General features: G+C 42.7%; 1 protein-coding gene across 2 annotated transcripts in view; it reads right to left on the bottom strand.

The window, feature by feature from the left end:
- phf21b (PHD finger protein 21B) overlaps window positions 1-18,317 on the bottom strand; it is an 89,921-nt gene that overhangs the window by 35,610 nt on the left and 35,994 nt on the right. For both annotated transcript variants that reach the window (XM_086268077.1, XM_086268076.1), the window contains exon 2: window positions 10,268-10,312. In XM_086268077.1, coding sequence (XP_086124203.1) covers window positions 10,268-10,312 — 45 coding nt within the window. The remainder of the gene's footprint in view (window positions 1-10,267; window positions 10,313-18,317) is intronic.

Genomic DNA, 18,317 nt, shown 5'->3' on the forward strand with positions numbered 1-18,317 from the left:
TCAACTGATCTTAAAATGTCACAGATTAGTGCGAAAGGCCAAATCTGGTTTCGCTAAAGCTGGCGATGATTCGCTAATCAATCATCATGTGTTTGTTTATTACTGGTCTCATCAATTAAAAGTGCTTGACAAACCGCTGACGAGCTCATAATCAGACCAGCATCCAAATGTAAAAAGCAAAACTAGCTGGGAAGGAATAAAGACAATAATAAATCATAAATAAACAAAATTAAAAGTAGAAACCAAGAATTTAAACCCTGAAAATATTCATCTTACTTTTAAATTTGCAGAAAAACTGTTTGGACCAATCAACCCGTTGTTGGACTATTTTTATGAAACCGCAGCAAAAATGTGTCATCTGGGATCCTAAATAATAAACTGACAATAAAAAGAAATATAAGCAGCAGTTCTGCTCTGATACAGTCAGTCAGTAAAGTTATCAAAGTTTAATAACAGGCATGTCTGCTAGAGAAAGATGCATTCAGCAGGACACTGCTTCACAAATAGTTAATACTCATGTCGGAATAGCATAAGTTGACATTAGCAGGACATGACTGACAGCGGTTCAGACATGAAAAATCACAAGAGTTGTGAACAGAGTTAAGGATATTTTTACAGACATCAACATCAAGACTGTAAGCAGGTGCTGAAAACCTCAGAAATTCATCATCAGTGAAAACAGAGTTTCTTAAACTCGGAAAACATGATTAAATATGAAGATATTTTATTTGTGTACAAACTTTTTTACAGCCCGGCCCGTCTTCTCTTCTGAATGAAAGTCAAAGCATATCCACATCTACCTCTGCATCTTCCAGCAGAAGTGTTAAAATAACTTTTAGAAAAGTGCTGAAATATTCCTTTGTTTAATATGATTTTGCATGTGTTGGTTTTCCTTTCCTGACTATAAATGCCATCTACGTGCTGAGACTGTGTGAACCAGACTAATCACATTCATTTATTTCAGCTGAAGCTTTTTAAATGAAATTATCGTAAACGTAAGAATGCGCTCAGGCCAAGTTTTCTGAGCAGCCTCTTCAGCTCATCGGTGATGGAGCAATGGGGGAGAGTAAGGGGAGGACAGCTGGCTTTCCCAGCAAAGAGGAGGAGGAGGGGTGAGGCTAGAGGGTGTTGGTTGTCTGAGGCGAGGGAGGAGGGGCAAACTGGAGGCCAGCAGATGGACTCCTGCAAACAATAGAGGCAGACAGATGCAGCCACAAAGAGCAGCAAGCACACAGAGACACACTTCACAAAAAGCTGAGACGAAGCCTCAGCTCGACAAACCAAAAGACTCTGGAGGAGCAGCACTGCTCACAGCCACCAGGGACACACACATAAAAAAAACCCAAAGTTTATTCTAAAACCATGAAGTCACTCGTTTTTGTTCCTGATGAGATGGAAAAAGGTTTAAAAAAAAAAAAAAAGTGGGCACAAACTGTGAAACTCTTTTTTTAACTTTGCAATCTGAAGGACTCTGGCTCCTTTTTGGGAACATGAAAATTTTTATTTTCCACAGAAAAAGATCTAACCATTATGACCATTATACAGATCTAACATAACCACTTTTTGGATTTTTACATTTTCCAAAAAGGGGTTTTTAGCACTACAGTGTAGTCTGATAAGAAAACACTGGAACATGACAACAAGTCCAAATACAAGGAGCCCTCTTTAAGAGAAGCATAAGCTTCCAGACCTCAGCATCAGTTTAGATCACATCACCAGAGGACAGAGAAAAACGTCTATGATGCTGCAAACCAGTGCTTAAAACTAGACTAAAACCAGTCCAGGACTGGAACAAATCAGCTCAAATTCAGTACCAAACTCAAATCTGAACAAATCAAAGTTTTAAACAAGGCCATAACCAGCACAAACCCTGCCCCTGAAACACACTAACAACCTGCAATAAAAAGAAGCCACTAACAGAGCCCTAAACCAGAGTGAAACCACTCCACAACCCAATCCATCAAAACCAACCCTAAAAACATTTTTGAACACATCACATCAAAAACACTGGAGTTATACCGTAAACATTACAGGAAATCATAAAAAAAGTGCAAAAAAGACTGAAATCACAATTAAGATCATTATGAAAAAAAAGATCTGACAGAGTGGAAACTTGTGATAGGGATTAGTACAAAAACACAATAAAAGTTTTTACTTAAATGTCTTGATAAAGTTTTACGGCCAGAGCTGCCACAAACCTGCAGCTTTGTGATTTTTCCAGAAATGTGGGTCATCAGAGAGGAGAAAAGATGTTAACACTCTAGCCCTGAAATGCACACACTTCTTCCTGTGCATTCACTCAAAGGTCTGGATGAAGTGCCCTGTGTAAACGGAGTGCTGTAATATCTGAACATCTGCTGTTAACAGACTCTCAGTGCATCTCTGCAGACATCTGAGAACTTCCTGCAGTCGCCAAGGGGGCTCCGAGGGGACAAAGGGAAGGACGGGCTTCTCTCTTTGTCCCCCACCGCCCTGCAGAAACAGAGAGGAAACATCCTAACACAGTCCGCCATGCATGGGAGGGGCCTGGGTGATGCTTATGAGGGGGGTGACGGGAGTGCACTGCATCAGTCCCTGCTGTGATGTGAAGTGCACACTAACAACTGGATCTATGTTTGCTCTCAGCTTTCTTTCCACATTCTGTTTTACTCTGGTTCATCTGCTCCATCGAGCACCAGGACATAACTCAGGACATCCAGAACCTGCATCAGGTTTACGCCCAAAACACCCCATCCTTACAGAAGCATCTGACTATGAGTCTGTTCCTTTATAGATGGGATTTAAACCAGCGACTAACACCAATTAAACCAGTCCAAAACCAGCCAAAAATAGACTAAAACCAGACCCTAACTCGGACTGAAACTAGTCCAGACTCATCAGTTGTTATGGATTCCAGTTGGATGTTTTGAGCCCAGCACAAAGAGTAATTCTCCACTTAGTTCATTAAAAAAGAAAAAACTTTGAAAACAGCGACTTGAGGGTTTCGCCATGTAAATATGCATTTATGCAGCTCACCTCGGTCTTTGTTCATTTAACCACATCTTACAGCTAAGACCTGGAGCCAGTGACGCCCGACTGAGCGCGCTCTGTGCCAACACGTGCTCAGGACAGATATGAGGACAGTTGCTCGGAGTGCGGGGTTGATGTAAATGTAGCGTTGTGTCCGAGCAGCGACAGCGGTAAACCAAACGCTGGGGGCAGCCTCGGCGTACGGTGTGTAATTAAACTCAGTGACAGAGGAGCAGAGATGAAGGCTGGACGAAAAGAAGAAGACCTCGTTACCCACTCAGCCGTGAAGAGGCACCTCCTCCTTCCTGTGCACCTGACAGGTGTTTCTCTGGTGGTTTATCTTTGTTCACAAAATCACCTTTAAGCAACTTAGCTTCAGAGCCAAAAGTATGCGTTTCAGTGGTGTGTGAGGCTCTCAGCCTTTGACCAGATGTTGAGCCTCTGTTGACTGCCTTTCAAACACCCACACATGAGAGCGTTCATCATTGTAGAGGCACAAGTTATTAGTTAGAGATGTTTTCTGATTCAGAGAGAAATAAACTAACTATTCCTCCAAACCACAGACAACCACGGACTTGTTACTGCCTGTTATTTAGCTGTGGTAGAACATCAACTGTCAGAGAACAAATGCCATTACATATATAAGCTGGTGTACTTCTAATGAAAATCCTGCTGGTTTTTAAAATAAAATGTTTCTGTCTACAGACAATGGTGAAAAGCTTTTATTTTGAAAAGATATACAAACTATTGAGTCAGACAAACCAAGTGATTTAGTAACTTCCAAGCAGGAGAAGATAAACATACTACAATACTATCATCTGCAGAAGACATTAGAAAAGGTCAGACAAACAGCCAAAATAAAGAAAGGTCAAAGGTCACTACAAGACCAAACAGAGTTCAGTTTAAACCAGTCAAAACCAAGAAGAGAGCGCTAAGCTACAGCAAAGCAGCTGTTCTTTTAAATGTACTCTAAGAAGTTTTAGTAGTACAGGAAAAACTAGTTAAGAGTACATGACAGATGTTTACTTTGATTACACAGACATGTAGGAGTAAGTCCTGCATAAGAGATATTGATTTGTAAATACCAGATATTATTATATAATGTTACACTACAGTTTATTTCCCTTTCTCTGGACAACACTGGCTTTAAAGATGTAACACATTTTGGTGTTGACTTAAAAGAAAGGCAGACGTGAAAAGGTTAAAGGTCAAATGTGACTCTAACCTATTATTATATGCGATTCTCTATATGCCCATGTGTTGTCAGTACAAACATTAAAAACACTTTTAAACAGTTCTATGTAGCTTTGTTATCACCTTCACCTTCAGATAAATCTATTGACCTTGAGGGAGAGGTCAGAGGTCAAATGTGACATTATTTTAACTCTTTACTTACTCTTCATTTTACTCTACCTACTATATGATGATAACACACACCACACATGTAAGAATCAGTTATAAATATAAGTCAGAATTCCTTGTGGAGGTCATAAAGCCTTAAAGCTGTTTTACAGGTTACCGCTTGTAAAAGGCAAATATGACATCACTTGAGCAGTTTGAATGAAGCCCGCTGGCTGACCACTGGCCAACCACTGTGTGCGAGTTCTGTAGTACCCGAGGAAGGATGGTCGCCACGGCGAGGCGAGGCGACTGTCTGTAAAACGAAGTCCAAAAGCAAATCACCCCTACAGTCGATGGAAGCTAACCTCACTGAGGCTCCAAAAAAGGTGACTCGACAGTAGGGCTGCCACAAACAATTATTTTGATAGTCGACTTGCACCGATTATTTTTGCGATTAGTCGACTAATCAGATCATGCATCCACTGGACGTAAAACGTACAGCTTATTGCACCAGCAGCACCTGCTATTATATAACTATCATTAGCTTACAGCTTTAAGTGTTTAAGGTATGTGCTAACTAAAAATAAAGACAGGATGATAGTTTATTAAATTTTAATGAAATTTGCAGATTGTTTTGGTGAAGTTTAATAAACTCCTTGCTATCTAAAATATAACAGGACACCGGAGTTTATTCTCGAGATTCTCACACTTCTGATAATCAGCTGTCTGCTTGACGTTTATTCAGCTGTGTAAAAACTATAACTTTAATCTCAGCCAAACCGATTTACTCAGGAACAAATAAAATACTGAAAAAAAAGCCAAACAATAACATTTTAAAGTTATCTAAGTGACTTATATATCATGTTTAACCTGAGTAGCGAAAGACGGCGGTGGGTTTGAAAACGATTTGCCGGGAGTCCGGTGCTCTCACGGTGCTCTAGTGAGCCTTTAACCCCGGCTAGCTATCGAGCTAGTGGGTAACAGACGTCTCTGAAAACATCAGCGCGCTTTTAAAAATATGTGGTGTCTTGATAAACTGAGCAGATATTTGAAGTTTACACAGCTTCATTCTCGCCTGAAAATATGTTAAACCTTTATTTTGTGACCCAGAAAAAGTAATAAGAGCAATGTTCCCTCTAATTTTTCATGTGTCTGAGCGAACACACGAACTTCCTGAGCGGACCCTTGAAGCACTGTGAGCAACATCAGACGTGTGCACTGTGGTCACGCCAGCATCGAATCCATCCAAGTTACATGGTTTATTAAAATAATCAAATTACAGCATTTACATTTATGTTACACTACTTTTAATTAACTGCTTTAGCCCACTTACAATGAAAATGTAAAAGAAATCTTGTTCATGACCTGTGTAGTATGTTAACACTATTGGAAGTAAAAATAACTTGAACTCCAATTTTGAAAACACAACTTTCTTTTTTTTTTTTTTTTATAAAGCTCTGACTTGTATTATGAGTCTGTGGTCTGGGAGAGAGTCCTGTAACTCTCTGTCTGCAAAATACAGTAAATAATGACCAATGTTGGGCAATAATTATATAGTTACTTCTTCAAAAAAGTAACTGAGTTATGCAAACAAAGTTTTTTGCAGCTGTTTACCTAAAAATGCAGCCAAGGCATTTTTTAAAATAAACGTTTCAAACTATTTACAGAACAATCAGCTGTTCTGCATCAAATTTGAAATTATTTGTGCCACTCCAAAAAATAATTTCTGTCCACTATGAGATAAAGGAGAACAGCCTGATACCTGCAGGCCTGACAACTGGAGGTGTATCACTCCTGTAACACCTGTAACATTCAGTAGTCGCCTCATTGTTCTGACACACACAACAAAACTATTGACTACACTACACACTAACACAAGATTTGTGCTAAACGTAGCAAATCTCTCACATCTCAAAACTGCCGTCACTCCTAAAACTTCCCCCCTCCCTAAACAACTAAATGCCATGTTGCCAAATCATTTTTTGATTGGTTGACATGGTACATTTTTCCACCAATAGGAAAGGGTGGGTTTTTTTGGTTTTGTTTTTCCTCACAGGCTGAGAGGGCTTTCGAGCGTTTTCCTTATAAAACGCCGTTTTTTACCATTTCTTCGCAGTAAATATAAACAACAATAGTGCTCAGGAAGAAAACCAAACATTGCAAATATTTTTATCATAACTCTGGTTTTCGTGGCCTATCAACACAATTTAAAAACTGGTATAAAGTCCACACTTTTCCCGCCAATTGTTCCATCTGTCCTGCTCACATCTCCAAAGGTTGTCCACATTGTCATTAACGTGGCTTCTCTCCACATCAGCCACGCCCCTTTGCTAGCTAAAACACCGGTGTCGGCACATAAGGATGCTGTCATAGCCTGTCAGCGACGTTGATTAGCTGCTTATATACGAATGTGAATCGCATTATTGGCTGGACTATGGATAAGGTGGCATCGTTCTAATCCCATACGGGAGCAGCCAGTCACTTACTGACCAACACTGCAAAAAATTGATTTTAATTTCAATTCAGGTTTGATTTTTTTTCTGTCCACAGAGACCGTCCCAGCAGTGCGCAATTGTGCACGCGCGCAACTTAGAGGGAACAGTGAATAAGAGTAATATTAAAACTAACTAGCTGCCGCCATTGTTGGAAACTGAGCTGTGCTGCGCTATGAATTCTGGGATAGGTTGGGCCACGAAGTATACACCCGACCCATCCTTCAAATCTGGGGAAATGAAGGGCGCATTTGTCGGAGTCTTCATCGTAACGTAATTGGCCTACAAATGCAGGCACAGGAGGATGCGGTTCCTGAATTTGGACACGGCTACGATACCGGAGTTGCTTCTTCTTCTTCTTCTTCTTCGGGGTTTAACGGCAGCTGGCATCCTTGTACATGCAGTGCTGCCATCTTCTGTTTCAGTCCGTTATTAAACTCTTAAATCCTACTACTTATTCCTGCTTCTTTTGGGATCATACAAAGCTTCAAATGACGCATCGACTACTAAATAAGTCAGCGACGATTTTGATAGTCGACGTAATCGTGACTAGTCGACTAATCCTGGCAGCCCTACTTGACAGTCAACATTAGGCAATTACAGTCGACTCCCCTGAAGCCTTTGTAAGGTATCATCTCCAGGCAAAAACATGACTTCCTTTTTTCCCCCTCTTTCAGAACATTTTATCAGTTCGTCGCACTTCATGTGAAGGATGGCGTCCTCAAGGTGGATCCTCCATGTCTCCGCCTGAATCACCACCTGCTATGAGCAAATTAAATATTGACTCTTCTATTGACTCGCCAATCTAATTTGAAGTGATTGTGGATGAGCAGGAAAAGGGGGGGGGGGGCTTCAGTGGCTCGGCCGCTTGTTAAAGGCGCCATAATGGGCTGGATGGAGCGAATGATTGAGTCGGAGAGGGAAGTAGTTTAGGCAGATCTGTGAGACGTGATGGAGTCTGCAGAGAGGCTGCAGTGACAGGAAGAGCAGGTCAGAACCAGTTCAGCTGATGGCAGCGGCGTGAGTGGGACAGGTGTGGGGAGAAAATGATGATGGGAGGCCTTAAACTACCTTCCAAAAGTCCTCTGTTCTCTCAGCAGCGAGGAAAAGCTTTCATTCAGAGCCACCGTGTCAACATTTACCCGCCAACCCAAAGCAAATACACAGTCCTGAACACCGTCACAGTCGGAGGGGCAAGAAAAAAGGAAGAAGAAGAAGAAGGAGAGGGGGCTGCCTGCTTTGCCAAGTCCGATAAAAAGCCTCCAATAAGGAACAATCAGAGCTTTCTGGAGAAGGCTCACTTCACCCTTCGGCGCCCAAGCAATTTTACCGAGTGATGTGGCCGAGTGTGGGCATTATATTTTATCAAGAAACGAGCTTTTATCTATTCTAAACACTTTCAATGTTAACTCGAGGTTTTTAATCATTAAATGCAAAAGTTAAAAAAAACAACGACAAAAAAACAACAATATTTTAAAACTGGAGACACGTTTGAGTGAATTCTGTGTTTAACACCAGAGTATATCAATGATCCGGTGCTTCCTTTCAGCAAGCTCCTCACAGTCAGGCTGGTTTTCATCCCCTCTTACCCCAGACTAAATCTGAACAAACACCTAGTTTGAACATTTGGTAGATTTGCTGCAGAAACATCGGAAAATATTTAGATTGTTGAAATATCTAAAAATAAGACGACATCATGATAAATGTCATTTCATTGTAATTAATCGCAACTTGTAAGGTTGAAAAACAGAAAACTTTCCCTGTCTGCTCACAGCTCACAGCACTGTGAAAGCAAATCATGCTGTACTGTGCAGCACAGGGATACACCAGCAGGGGGTGATATGTGCTGGTTATACATGTATGTGAAACTAGGATTTTATTTTCTAGTATTCAAAGATGGCATTATAAACTGTATAAAAGGATGGCCCAGGTGACAAAGATAATAATAATATAATAATGACTCACTGCTGGAGCTTCTAGTGGCCGTTTGAGGAACTGCAGGTTACTGAGCACTGGGAGTTTCTGTTAGCAAGCGTAAGCTGATAACTCCACCCACTTGTCCAAAAAAATAATAAAATGGCAGCCTGTACGTTAACACTGAAGCTTCAAAATGGAGTCCACATAAGTGGGTGATGTCACGCTGTCTATGACCATCTTTTGTATACAGTCTGTGGTTGAGTGTGCAGATGAAACAGGTGACTGGAGGTCGGAGGCACACGTCCTCGTCTCTGTTTGGAGGGAATTAAGCGAGCGTGGCCTCCCTTGATGCTGGCTGGCTGTTAAACACTGCAGCAGCTCCAGCAGGTCTCCTGAGGATCATTTAACAGCTTCACTCTGAGTCGTATTATGATGTTCAGAATTGATCTCCCTCTCTGGCTGTGTCTAATTATACCTCGGGGAGGTAACAAGGGAAGGTGTTCCACGCTGCACTCTTCATTTATTTGGCTGGGGGAGGACCGAGGGAGCCAATCAGAGTCTTTAACCACAGAAAAAAATAGCTGGAGTAAACTCTGTGTTTGTGTTTCTGCAGAAAGCACAGATTATTTTTTGTGGGCGCCCCTTGAGTGAAGGTTTTCAAGAAACTGCTTTAATGACCTTCCACGGTCACCTGTGGCGGTGATTGGACACCGTTCAAATGTGTACGAGTCCTGCAGTAACCATCCAAAGGGGGAAAACGCACATTTACAACCTGTAAAACAAATTCAGCCTCAATTACACACACTGATGCCTCACAACAATTATCCACCCATCACAGGGTTGGCCTTAATTAGGTTTGTTCTCTTTCGTCCGCCTGCTCGCCTCTGAGAGACCAAATAAATGGGAGGGCCTGCAGAAACCGCCGCAACGAGCGGCCAAATCGACTTCCAGCGCGTAATGAATCGCAGCTCTGAAATTAAACTGACGTGTAATGAATCTCCAGCTCTTATTCTCTCCTCCTTTTGTCTCTGCTCTCTGGAAGCATCCTCTCAGCCTGTTCACATTCCTCAGCCATCTCGCTGCCGTCACAAACGCTCAGCATCACCGGCACCGGCGAGCGCAACAAAGGAAACGGTTACGGCCGTGTTTCAGCTCCTGCCGCCTTTTATCAATGGCAGGAAAAATCAACAAACTTCAGAGAAAGTTAGGACATCATCCCGGAGACCCTCGGACTCACGTCACAGATCACACCGCCCAATTACACTACACCACAACTTCAAACCAACCACCGCCGACACATCCACATCATCCATGAAGTCAGCTCCACCTGCGGCAGCTCTGGCAGTGAAATGTGGCCGAAGCATTTTATTTTCACTGGTTTCTCCTCAGAGGACAAAGATGAGCCGCAGGGTGAAGAAGCAGACTTACAGCAGGAGCAGTGAGAGAGGAGGTGGGAGGAGCTTGTTCAGGTGAATGCACACCTCTAGAGACACCATCATGTGACCTACCTGTCCGTTCTGAAGTTCATTGAGGCCTTTGCACAACGTCTGATTCTGCAAAGAAAAAGGAGAAAGAAACGTGAGTAGAACTATGATTTCATGTCATTTCAAACAACTTTGCAAAGGTCAAAGGTCAGATTATTTTTCACGACTTTACACAAGCACACCTAAGCATCTTGAAGTGATGACAGTAACTGTTATATCTGATGAAGCCACGCTGAATTTAATCTTCATATTGTGAATATTTTCAGCTATCACTTGATAGCTGAAAATACAAGTTGATGCCTTGTAATCGTTTTTACAGCAGTTTTGATCCTGAGGAGCTTCCGAAGCACACGAGATATCGACATGAACCTCTCACAGAACCAGGTCAGAACTTATGTTCCAATAACTGCAGATTAAACCAGCTGTGAGGTTGGTTAACGAGGTTAACTGGGATTTTCTGCAACAAACTGAAGTCATCATCACCCGCTCAATCTCAGAGTGACTCAGACACAGGAAGCAAACACAGACACATCTATGAAAGTGCAGGAATGCTGGCAGACGGGCGACTGATTTAAAATGGACCAAAAAAAAAAAAAAATCAAAACCTCAGTTAGAAATTAAACATTTTTCTGAAAACCACCTTAAAAACATAGACCTGCATCAGAGGATGAAGCTTGGTTCGTTTTTACTATTCATGAACATTTTAGGTGCTGCTAACCGGTTAGCAGCAGGCCCTTCTTGCCTCCTCTTTCCCTACAGGTAGCCTGATCAGGCTGGTGAGAGAGACTCTTCTCACGATCAGAGCACCTCCTCCTCCTCCTGAATCTGACTATCCAATGGGTGTTCTGGGCCCAGGGCCACACACACAGCCCAGGAAATGAAAGAGACAAGCAAATAAAGGAGCAGATTTGATCTTGAATACAGTACATGAGTCCATGTTATGTCAGCCTGCCCCCCACCTGCAGGCTGAACCGTCATGTTTCTACTCGATGTGACTGACATGTGCTGATGGACCACGCCTGAAGCTTCACCTCAGACTCAGAGTCAGAGAAACCTACACGAGCTGATAGATGAGGGTCTCACAAACACAAATATTCGGTCGATGAAAAGGACTCACAGACATTTTTCAAACAGAAAAGAAATCAGTTTAAATAAGTGATTTTTTTCTCCGCTGAGATTTGTCCCTGCACACAAACTGAGATGCTGCAGAGCGCCGACTCAGAAACTGTAAATGAAATATTGCATAAATCAGTGAAGACGCACTCAGCTGGAAAACACTTGTAATAACATGCAGTAGCTGCAGAGTGAGGTCCTCGAGGTTAATCGAGGAACAAAATGATTTATCGGCGGCTGGTTTTGGTGTCTCTGCTGCAAACTTCCTCCCTCCTCACCCGCCCCGCTCTTTAACAAACACTAACAGCCGCCGGTGAAACCTCAGGAGGACGAAATGCCGTCACAGCTGGGCCGACGCAGTCGGCAGAGGAGGATCTGGGTCTATTTGTCATCTGTAATCTAACGGATAGGTGTAGAAACGTCTGGGGAGCCGAGCGGAAAAACTGAAGCTGCGCACAGGCTTTATTTATTTCTTTACCTCCCCGCAGTAGGCCGGCGTTAGGCTGCCGCGCGGCAAGCGTGTACAGGCGTGTGAGGATAGTCAGATAGATAAATAGAGGCGGATTCATTCTGTATGCATTGCTTTTCACACTGGGGAAATTTACAAGCCGAGCGCTGATAGTTTCCAAATCAGCTGCAGCGAGGACGTCAGAGAGAGAGAGAGTACCGCACTGCACAGCCCAACGACCCACCACGTCTGCCTCGTTTACACTTTACAACGCAAACTCATTCACTGCTGCTGCGTCTGAAGCCAGACTCAGTCTGCAGAGGGGTGGTCGCCAAGGGCGACCCTGACCACCACAGCAGCACTAGCGCAGAGCAAGAGGACGGAGCTTCTGCTTGATCTCCACTGTTACTGGGGTTAATGCTACACCACCTAAAATGCTTTCCTCTGTTGACTTGTTAGAGGCACAAAGAGCAGAGAGCAGGTTTGATCAGCTGGTACCACAAATTGCACCTCCTCTGACTTCCAGCAGAGGCTCCAACAGTAAGTCAGTCCCCATAGACTCCCATGTTAAAACTTAAACATGTTTACAGCCTGATAAAGAAAGTGGTTTATCCTTTATCGATAACTGTACCCTTCATAACTGTTTCATACCACACCTGTTTCAATTCTACTATGGCTTAAAGTTTGCCTTATAAGGGGCGTGGCCTATTTGAGTGGCAGGTGGACCTTTGAATGTTGAGTCCAAAAGTCAATGTGTGATGTCACAATGGTTATTATTTTCCATATACAGAACAGTATCATCAGCGTACATGCTGAACGCTGGCTCTCCTATTAAAGTTGCAAAGGTGACTTCATGGTGGCTTCACCCATCTTTATTATGCATCAAGACAGTCTAGTTCATTCAAAACATGGCGCGCCCACAAACACCAGAGATAACCACACATTATCTGCAACAAAACCAGACACGGATGGTTCACTTGTGTTATATTTTTCATATTGTCCATCATCTCAGGGTGTTCACAAGGTCCTGTGTGAACTGACGTTTACCTGCAGAGATACTTCTGACAATAGTATTTCTAAAACACACCGCTGTGGAGTAACTTTGGAAGAAAACAAAGCGTAAAAAACTAAACAACAGTGTTGTTTGGAGGGCTGGTGAAGTCAGGCTTGCTGTCTTATAATAGTGTGCTACCTGGTGGCTAGCTACAGAGCTGTGGTTAGGCTAAAATGAACACATTAGGACAAGGAGACAGAGGTTGAGGGTCTATGTTGAGGGTCCTGAACGGCAGAGACAAACACCATCACATGGCGCTGAAAATGGAAACTTCAGCACAGAGAACCTCTGACCTCATCCACAGCAGGGGGTCAATAATTAATCTGCTGCTGTGTTCTTGATCCTCAGCTTCATATCCACATGAAGTCAGCTGAGAACGCCAGGACACCGTGAGCCCACTGGCTGTAGATACACTGAGAGTTTTTACAAACTTGACACATGAACATATGAAGAGCGCATAAAAAGCTGAAGAGACTGCTCTAAAAACCAAGGGAGAAAGAACTGCAGCACTTTAAAAAGATAAGAGCTTCATCCAGCGCAGGAGATGCTCAGAAACACGATCGAGACCATCCCCCAAAAATATGAACAAGCAGCACAAACTGCAAAGCTGCAGTTTCTCCATGAAAGGCCAAAAAACAAAATACTATGAAAATGCTGTGTGTGTGTGTGTGTGTGTGTGTGTGTGTGTGTGCTCACACACTAATATTTGGTTTGCAGGCTCATTCAGAAGACCCGCTGAATCTGAATGGCTGTTTTCTTCCCTCCTCCCCCCGAATGCAACAAAATGAAAACAAATGGCACCCCCTCCTCCCCTCCTCCTCACCCCCCATATTTACAGCCAGAGCATCTGTTCAAAATGCACACAAACACAGCCGGCTCTGCTTTCCTGTTAGCGTTTGGAGGCTTTCTGGGGAGAGCATTAGCGCTGTTTGGCTAACTGTGACAGGCTTCATCTCTCAAAGCCGCCGCCGCAAAGCCTCGTGGGAAATGATGGCCACCTGTCCCGCTGCCTTATCGTCTTCTTCCCAGCGCCCTGCTGTCCAGTTCAGTCCAAAACCCAAAATCACAAATAACCCAGAGGGCAACACGATGCCTGAATCATCACTGAATAAATGCTGGTCATGCTAAAATAAGACTGATTTAACGTTGTCATGGTTATCGGGTACCAGGTGACAACAATGATGTTAAAGTTGGTGGTTTAAAGGTGAGATGCACGAGGTAGCGCTGCTCTAGTGATGCTGGCTTTAATTTCTCACGCGGACAAATGCAGCTGGTTTACAATGTATGAAGTTATACAGCTGTGACTGTTTCAATGGCCATGATTAAATGACTCTATAATAGTAGTGACATTTAAAGTATCTTAACATAACCGATACCTTTAGGTTCTAAAAGTGTTACAAACAGGTAAAAAAGAGGTTCTATTTAACCAAACAGTACGTTTAGGGGTGCTTAATTAACTGGTTGATGTTAGCAGGTTCCAGATCAGGCAAAGTGAGGCCTTGATAGCGATACAAAACTAACTTTAATTTAATGAAGTAAATAAACTTGTTTTTAAACTGATGTAAAACAGTCTGTACATGTTAGTCTCAGTGAAATTAAAACCAGAAACTTCAAAAGAAAGAAAAAGTATAAAATGTTCAAGTCCACAGATAAAATTAAATTCTGAGCTTTTTGTTGACGGGGGGAGAAAAAAAAAAAAACACACTGATCTTCATGGAACGGCGGAATGAGCCCACAAATCTCTGAAGCTGATTTTGTAAAAAAGCAGACCTGGAGATGTTCCTCACGTTCGGAGTGCAGCAGGCCCGGGCAGGCGAGCCCGAAGATGGATTCACGATGCTGACTGAGGTGTTGGAGAGGCCAATCAGAGGAGACAGTAGGTAACTATCTGAGGACTAGAGGAGGTGTGAGGAGGCTGGGGCTCAGAGACGAGGAGGAGGTGATGAAGGGGGCCCTGTCCCTGGAGCAGCTGACTGCAGCATGAAGCTGAAACATGCTCCGACATGCCGGTGTTCAATTAGCGGCGTGGCTTTCGTATGTTCGCAGCTCCAGCAGGAGAAAGAGCCACTTAGTTACAGAAAATGACTGCTGGAGCTTCAGTGAGGACGCCTGTGGACACAGTTTCTACATGTTAATTAATCGAAGCTCCTGGAAGCTCCATTTGCCAGCTGCTCTGACAAGTTTTAGAGAAATCAGATTTTATATTTACAGCAGTGCTGGGAGGAAAGCAGCAAGGCCCTCCAAGCTGTGACTAACCAGTAAAGCCCATTATTTACTAGTTTTACAGGTTATAAATACACAAAATCAGAGTTCTTTTATATCAGCCGACATTCCCAGTACAACCTCTCACAGCTGAAAAACAGTCATGGCATTGCCTTCACTTTCCTAATAGGCACATTAATCTCACCCCTGGGGTTCCTGTTATCAAAGTGTGTGTTAAAGCTTTTTTATATGAGGAATGTGGAGAAGATGTGAAGAACTAGCTTGTAATTTTGAAAGGTTATTATTATGTCTTTGGTTTCTTATTTTCTGCTTAGATAACAGCTAAATGACTCACACAGGCCTAGAGATTGTTCAGTCACCCCCCACCCCAGCAAACTCAGGTCACCAGAAAAATGTGTATTCTCCATCAGGAAACAAAAAGTGTGACATAAACCAGACACCAGAGTGTTTTTGTTTTAAAATGTGCTGTTTGCAGCCATGAGTCATGACTTTTATGGTGAAGGTAAACGTTCTCCATTTCCAGTTTGCAGACAAGCTAGCATCTTTCATGCAAACTGTGGTGACCTGCTGGCAACCAAAGCAATCACAGGGAAGTTATTGGCAGCACCCTTTGCAACCGATTTCATCTAGCAACTTCCAGCAGCCGCGCATACATTACCGACAGCAACCAGTGGTTGCCAGATCACCAACAAGCCTGAGTGACTGAGGTCTTAATAAGGTGGTTAAAAGTGGATTTATGAATCTCCCTATTCAGCTAAGATGCCACATAGGTACAAATACTACTCAGATTAGGGCTGGACTATATGGCCTAAAATCCATATCACGGTATAATTTGAAGCATGTGCGGTAACGATATATATTGTGATATATTCTTTTATTCTGTATAACGTAGTTTACACACTATAGGGCACACTTAAAATCGACAGTGTGCCTTATGTATGAATTCTGGTTGTGCTTACTGACCTCGAACCGATTTTATGTGGTAAACAGCGCTCAAAAATCCATCAAAAAATGTTTTAGTAAGACTTTGGCAAGCTATGAAGGCGCAAAGCTTGATGGACTGCCGGAGCATTACAGCTGCTGTAGTCAGAAGCCTCGCGAAGTAATCTGGGTCCTAAACTCTGTCGTCTTCAGGTCCCAAAGTCAAACGAACACTGCGGCATCACTGAGAGTTAAAAACTGTCTAAATTATTTCATCTTTAATAAAATGATCAGCGTTGCTGCTTTACCAGGTGTAACAATTAAGTTTAACATCCAGGCACCCACGAAAACATTAAATTCAACAGAGTTAGAAGTTAGCTCGCTAGTTTTCACCTAAACATGATATAGCATGTTCTGAGAGATTCCTGAAAAAATTAAAACGTATAGCTCTGCTATCACTTACAACATAAATGAAGACAGAAAATTAAAACAGTGAAAATTAAACAGCAGTGACGTTTGTAGGGTTACTGAAGTTGGGCTAGCTGGTATATAATGATGTGCTATGTGTCGCTAGAAAAACAGCTACGTTAGCATAACATTAGCACAGTGTAGCTGAAAGATGAACACTAACTTTTTTCCACTCGATAAAAGTTAACGTGAGGATTCCTGGTGGTTAGGGACAAATGCAATCGCATGGCAGGATGCTGTAAACGGACCAAACTTCAGTTGGGAGAACAACTGAGATAATCTACTGCGAGAGAATTCAGTATTAATGAATCAATGGTACGGAAGTGGAGAATGTGCAGTTTTTGGCTTTCCCCATATTCCAAAACTGCGTCGTCTCTTTGCTATTACTGTCGCCCGGCATAATTTGCAGATGATGTTGTTTGCAGCCGCTGCAATGCTTCCAACCAAAACAGACGCAGCTTAATGACACCATCAACATGTGCTATTGCAGTAGAGCGGTATGGTCAAAATCTCTGCCGTTGGCCAAATTTATATCGTTTATACCGTATACCGTTTATACCGCCCACCCCTAACTCAGACTATTAAAATATAGTTACAGTCTTTTGGGATTATTTATCAGCTAAAAATAGAAAGATTTTTCACAACTTATAAACTGTTTTAAACTGCAGCTGGAGTTCCCCAAGGCTCAACCCAGGGCCTCCTTCAGATTGCTCAAATTATAAAGAAATTCAACTCAATATTATGTGAAAGATTAGGCTGTCTATCACAGCAGCCTAAGACTGAAAGAACTGGATTTGGCATTCATGTCCAGAAATGAGATGAATCTGAGAGTTGAGGTTTTATTTCTGTTCCATTTTGTTTCAAACATTTCTACACAGCCTCGGCTGTTTTATCATTTTTTTATCTAACCCGAGATGGGTTTGATGCAACGACTGTGCAGCAGAGTGCCAGTGCTCAGCACTACATTGCAGGTGTCACTGATCTGTTTGCAGGTCTACACAGCTGTGTCCAGAGGCACTTATGGTGCCATTTGGATTTGAACATTTATCAGGTGATGCCAGGCCAACCAAATGACGTGACATGTTACAGTTCATAAAGTCCAAAATGGATTTTACCCTCTGCAAAACATGTCCATGTTTGACTTAAAGAGATGAGTCAATGTGGTCTTTTTTGAGGTTTTAGATTCCCATCAGGCCAAGGACAAGGAAAAGGAAGCGCTGGCTTTTAACACTGCAGTAACAGTTTGAAATAGTGCTATAAACTCTGCATGTGGCTAAAAAATAAACCACTTGTTGGGCTTTTACCTTTCAAATGAACAAAAAAGATGGCAGGTGGAACAACTTCGAGCACATTAGAATAAAGAAAGAATCCATTAAGACGCTGAATCCTGCCTGCATTTTACCTGGGTCTAAGTGGTCACTCATAGCAGGAGGCTTTTAAAATATCTTTCTGCTTTTCAGCTGCTGCTATAGTTTCCATCCGCTTCCAGTTTTTGCCATCATGCATCAAACCCCGGACGCGAGTGCTGAGAGGGGGCTGTTGATAGCTGGTGTCTAGCAGGTCGCTGTACAGAAACTGATTGAGTTTATGGAGCGGCAGACGTGGCGTTGCCTCTCAGTTTGCCTCTGGGAGCTGCAGATGACACACTGCCATTCATTTCTCCTCCGAACCTGCAGGGATGACGACGCCGGCGTCCCACTCCATCTTCATGCTATCACACAACAAATTGCCTTTTCATTAGAAGCAGGTAAATGAAATTGTCTTTTCTCTCTGCTGCTGCACATGTGAGAGGGAAGTCGGCCATGTAGGGACTCAAAATCCATTACAGCCTCGACAGACTGAACTGT

Source organism: Aulonocara sp. 'chitande type north' Nkhata Bay, linkage group LG17, assembly GCF_057382095.1.
Source record: "Aulonocara sp. 'chitande type north' Nkhata Bay isolate Kocher_YH1m ecotype deep benthic linkage group LG17, A_spYH_male_GT1.1, whole genome shotgun sequence".
Classification (NCBI taxonomy): domain Eukaryota; kingdom Metazoa; phylum Chordata; class Actinopteri; order Cichliformes; family Cichlidae; genus Aulonocara; species Aulonocara sp. 'chitande type north' Nkhata Bay.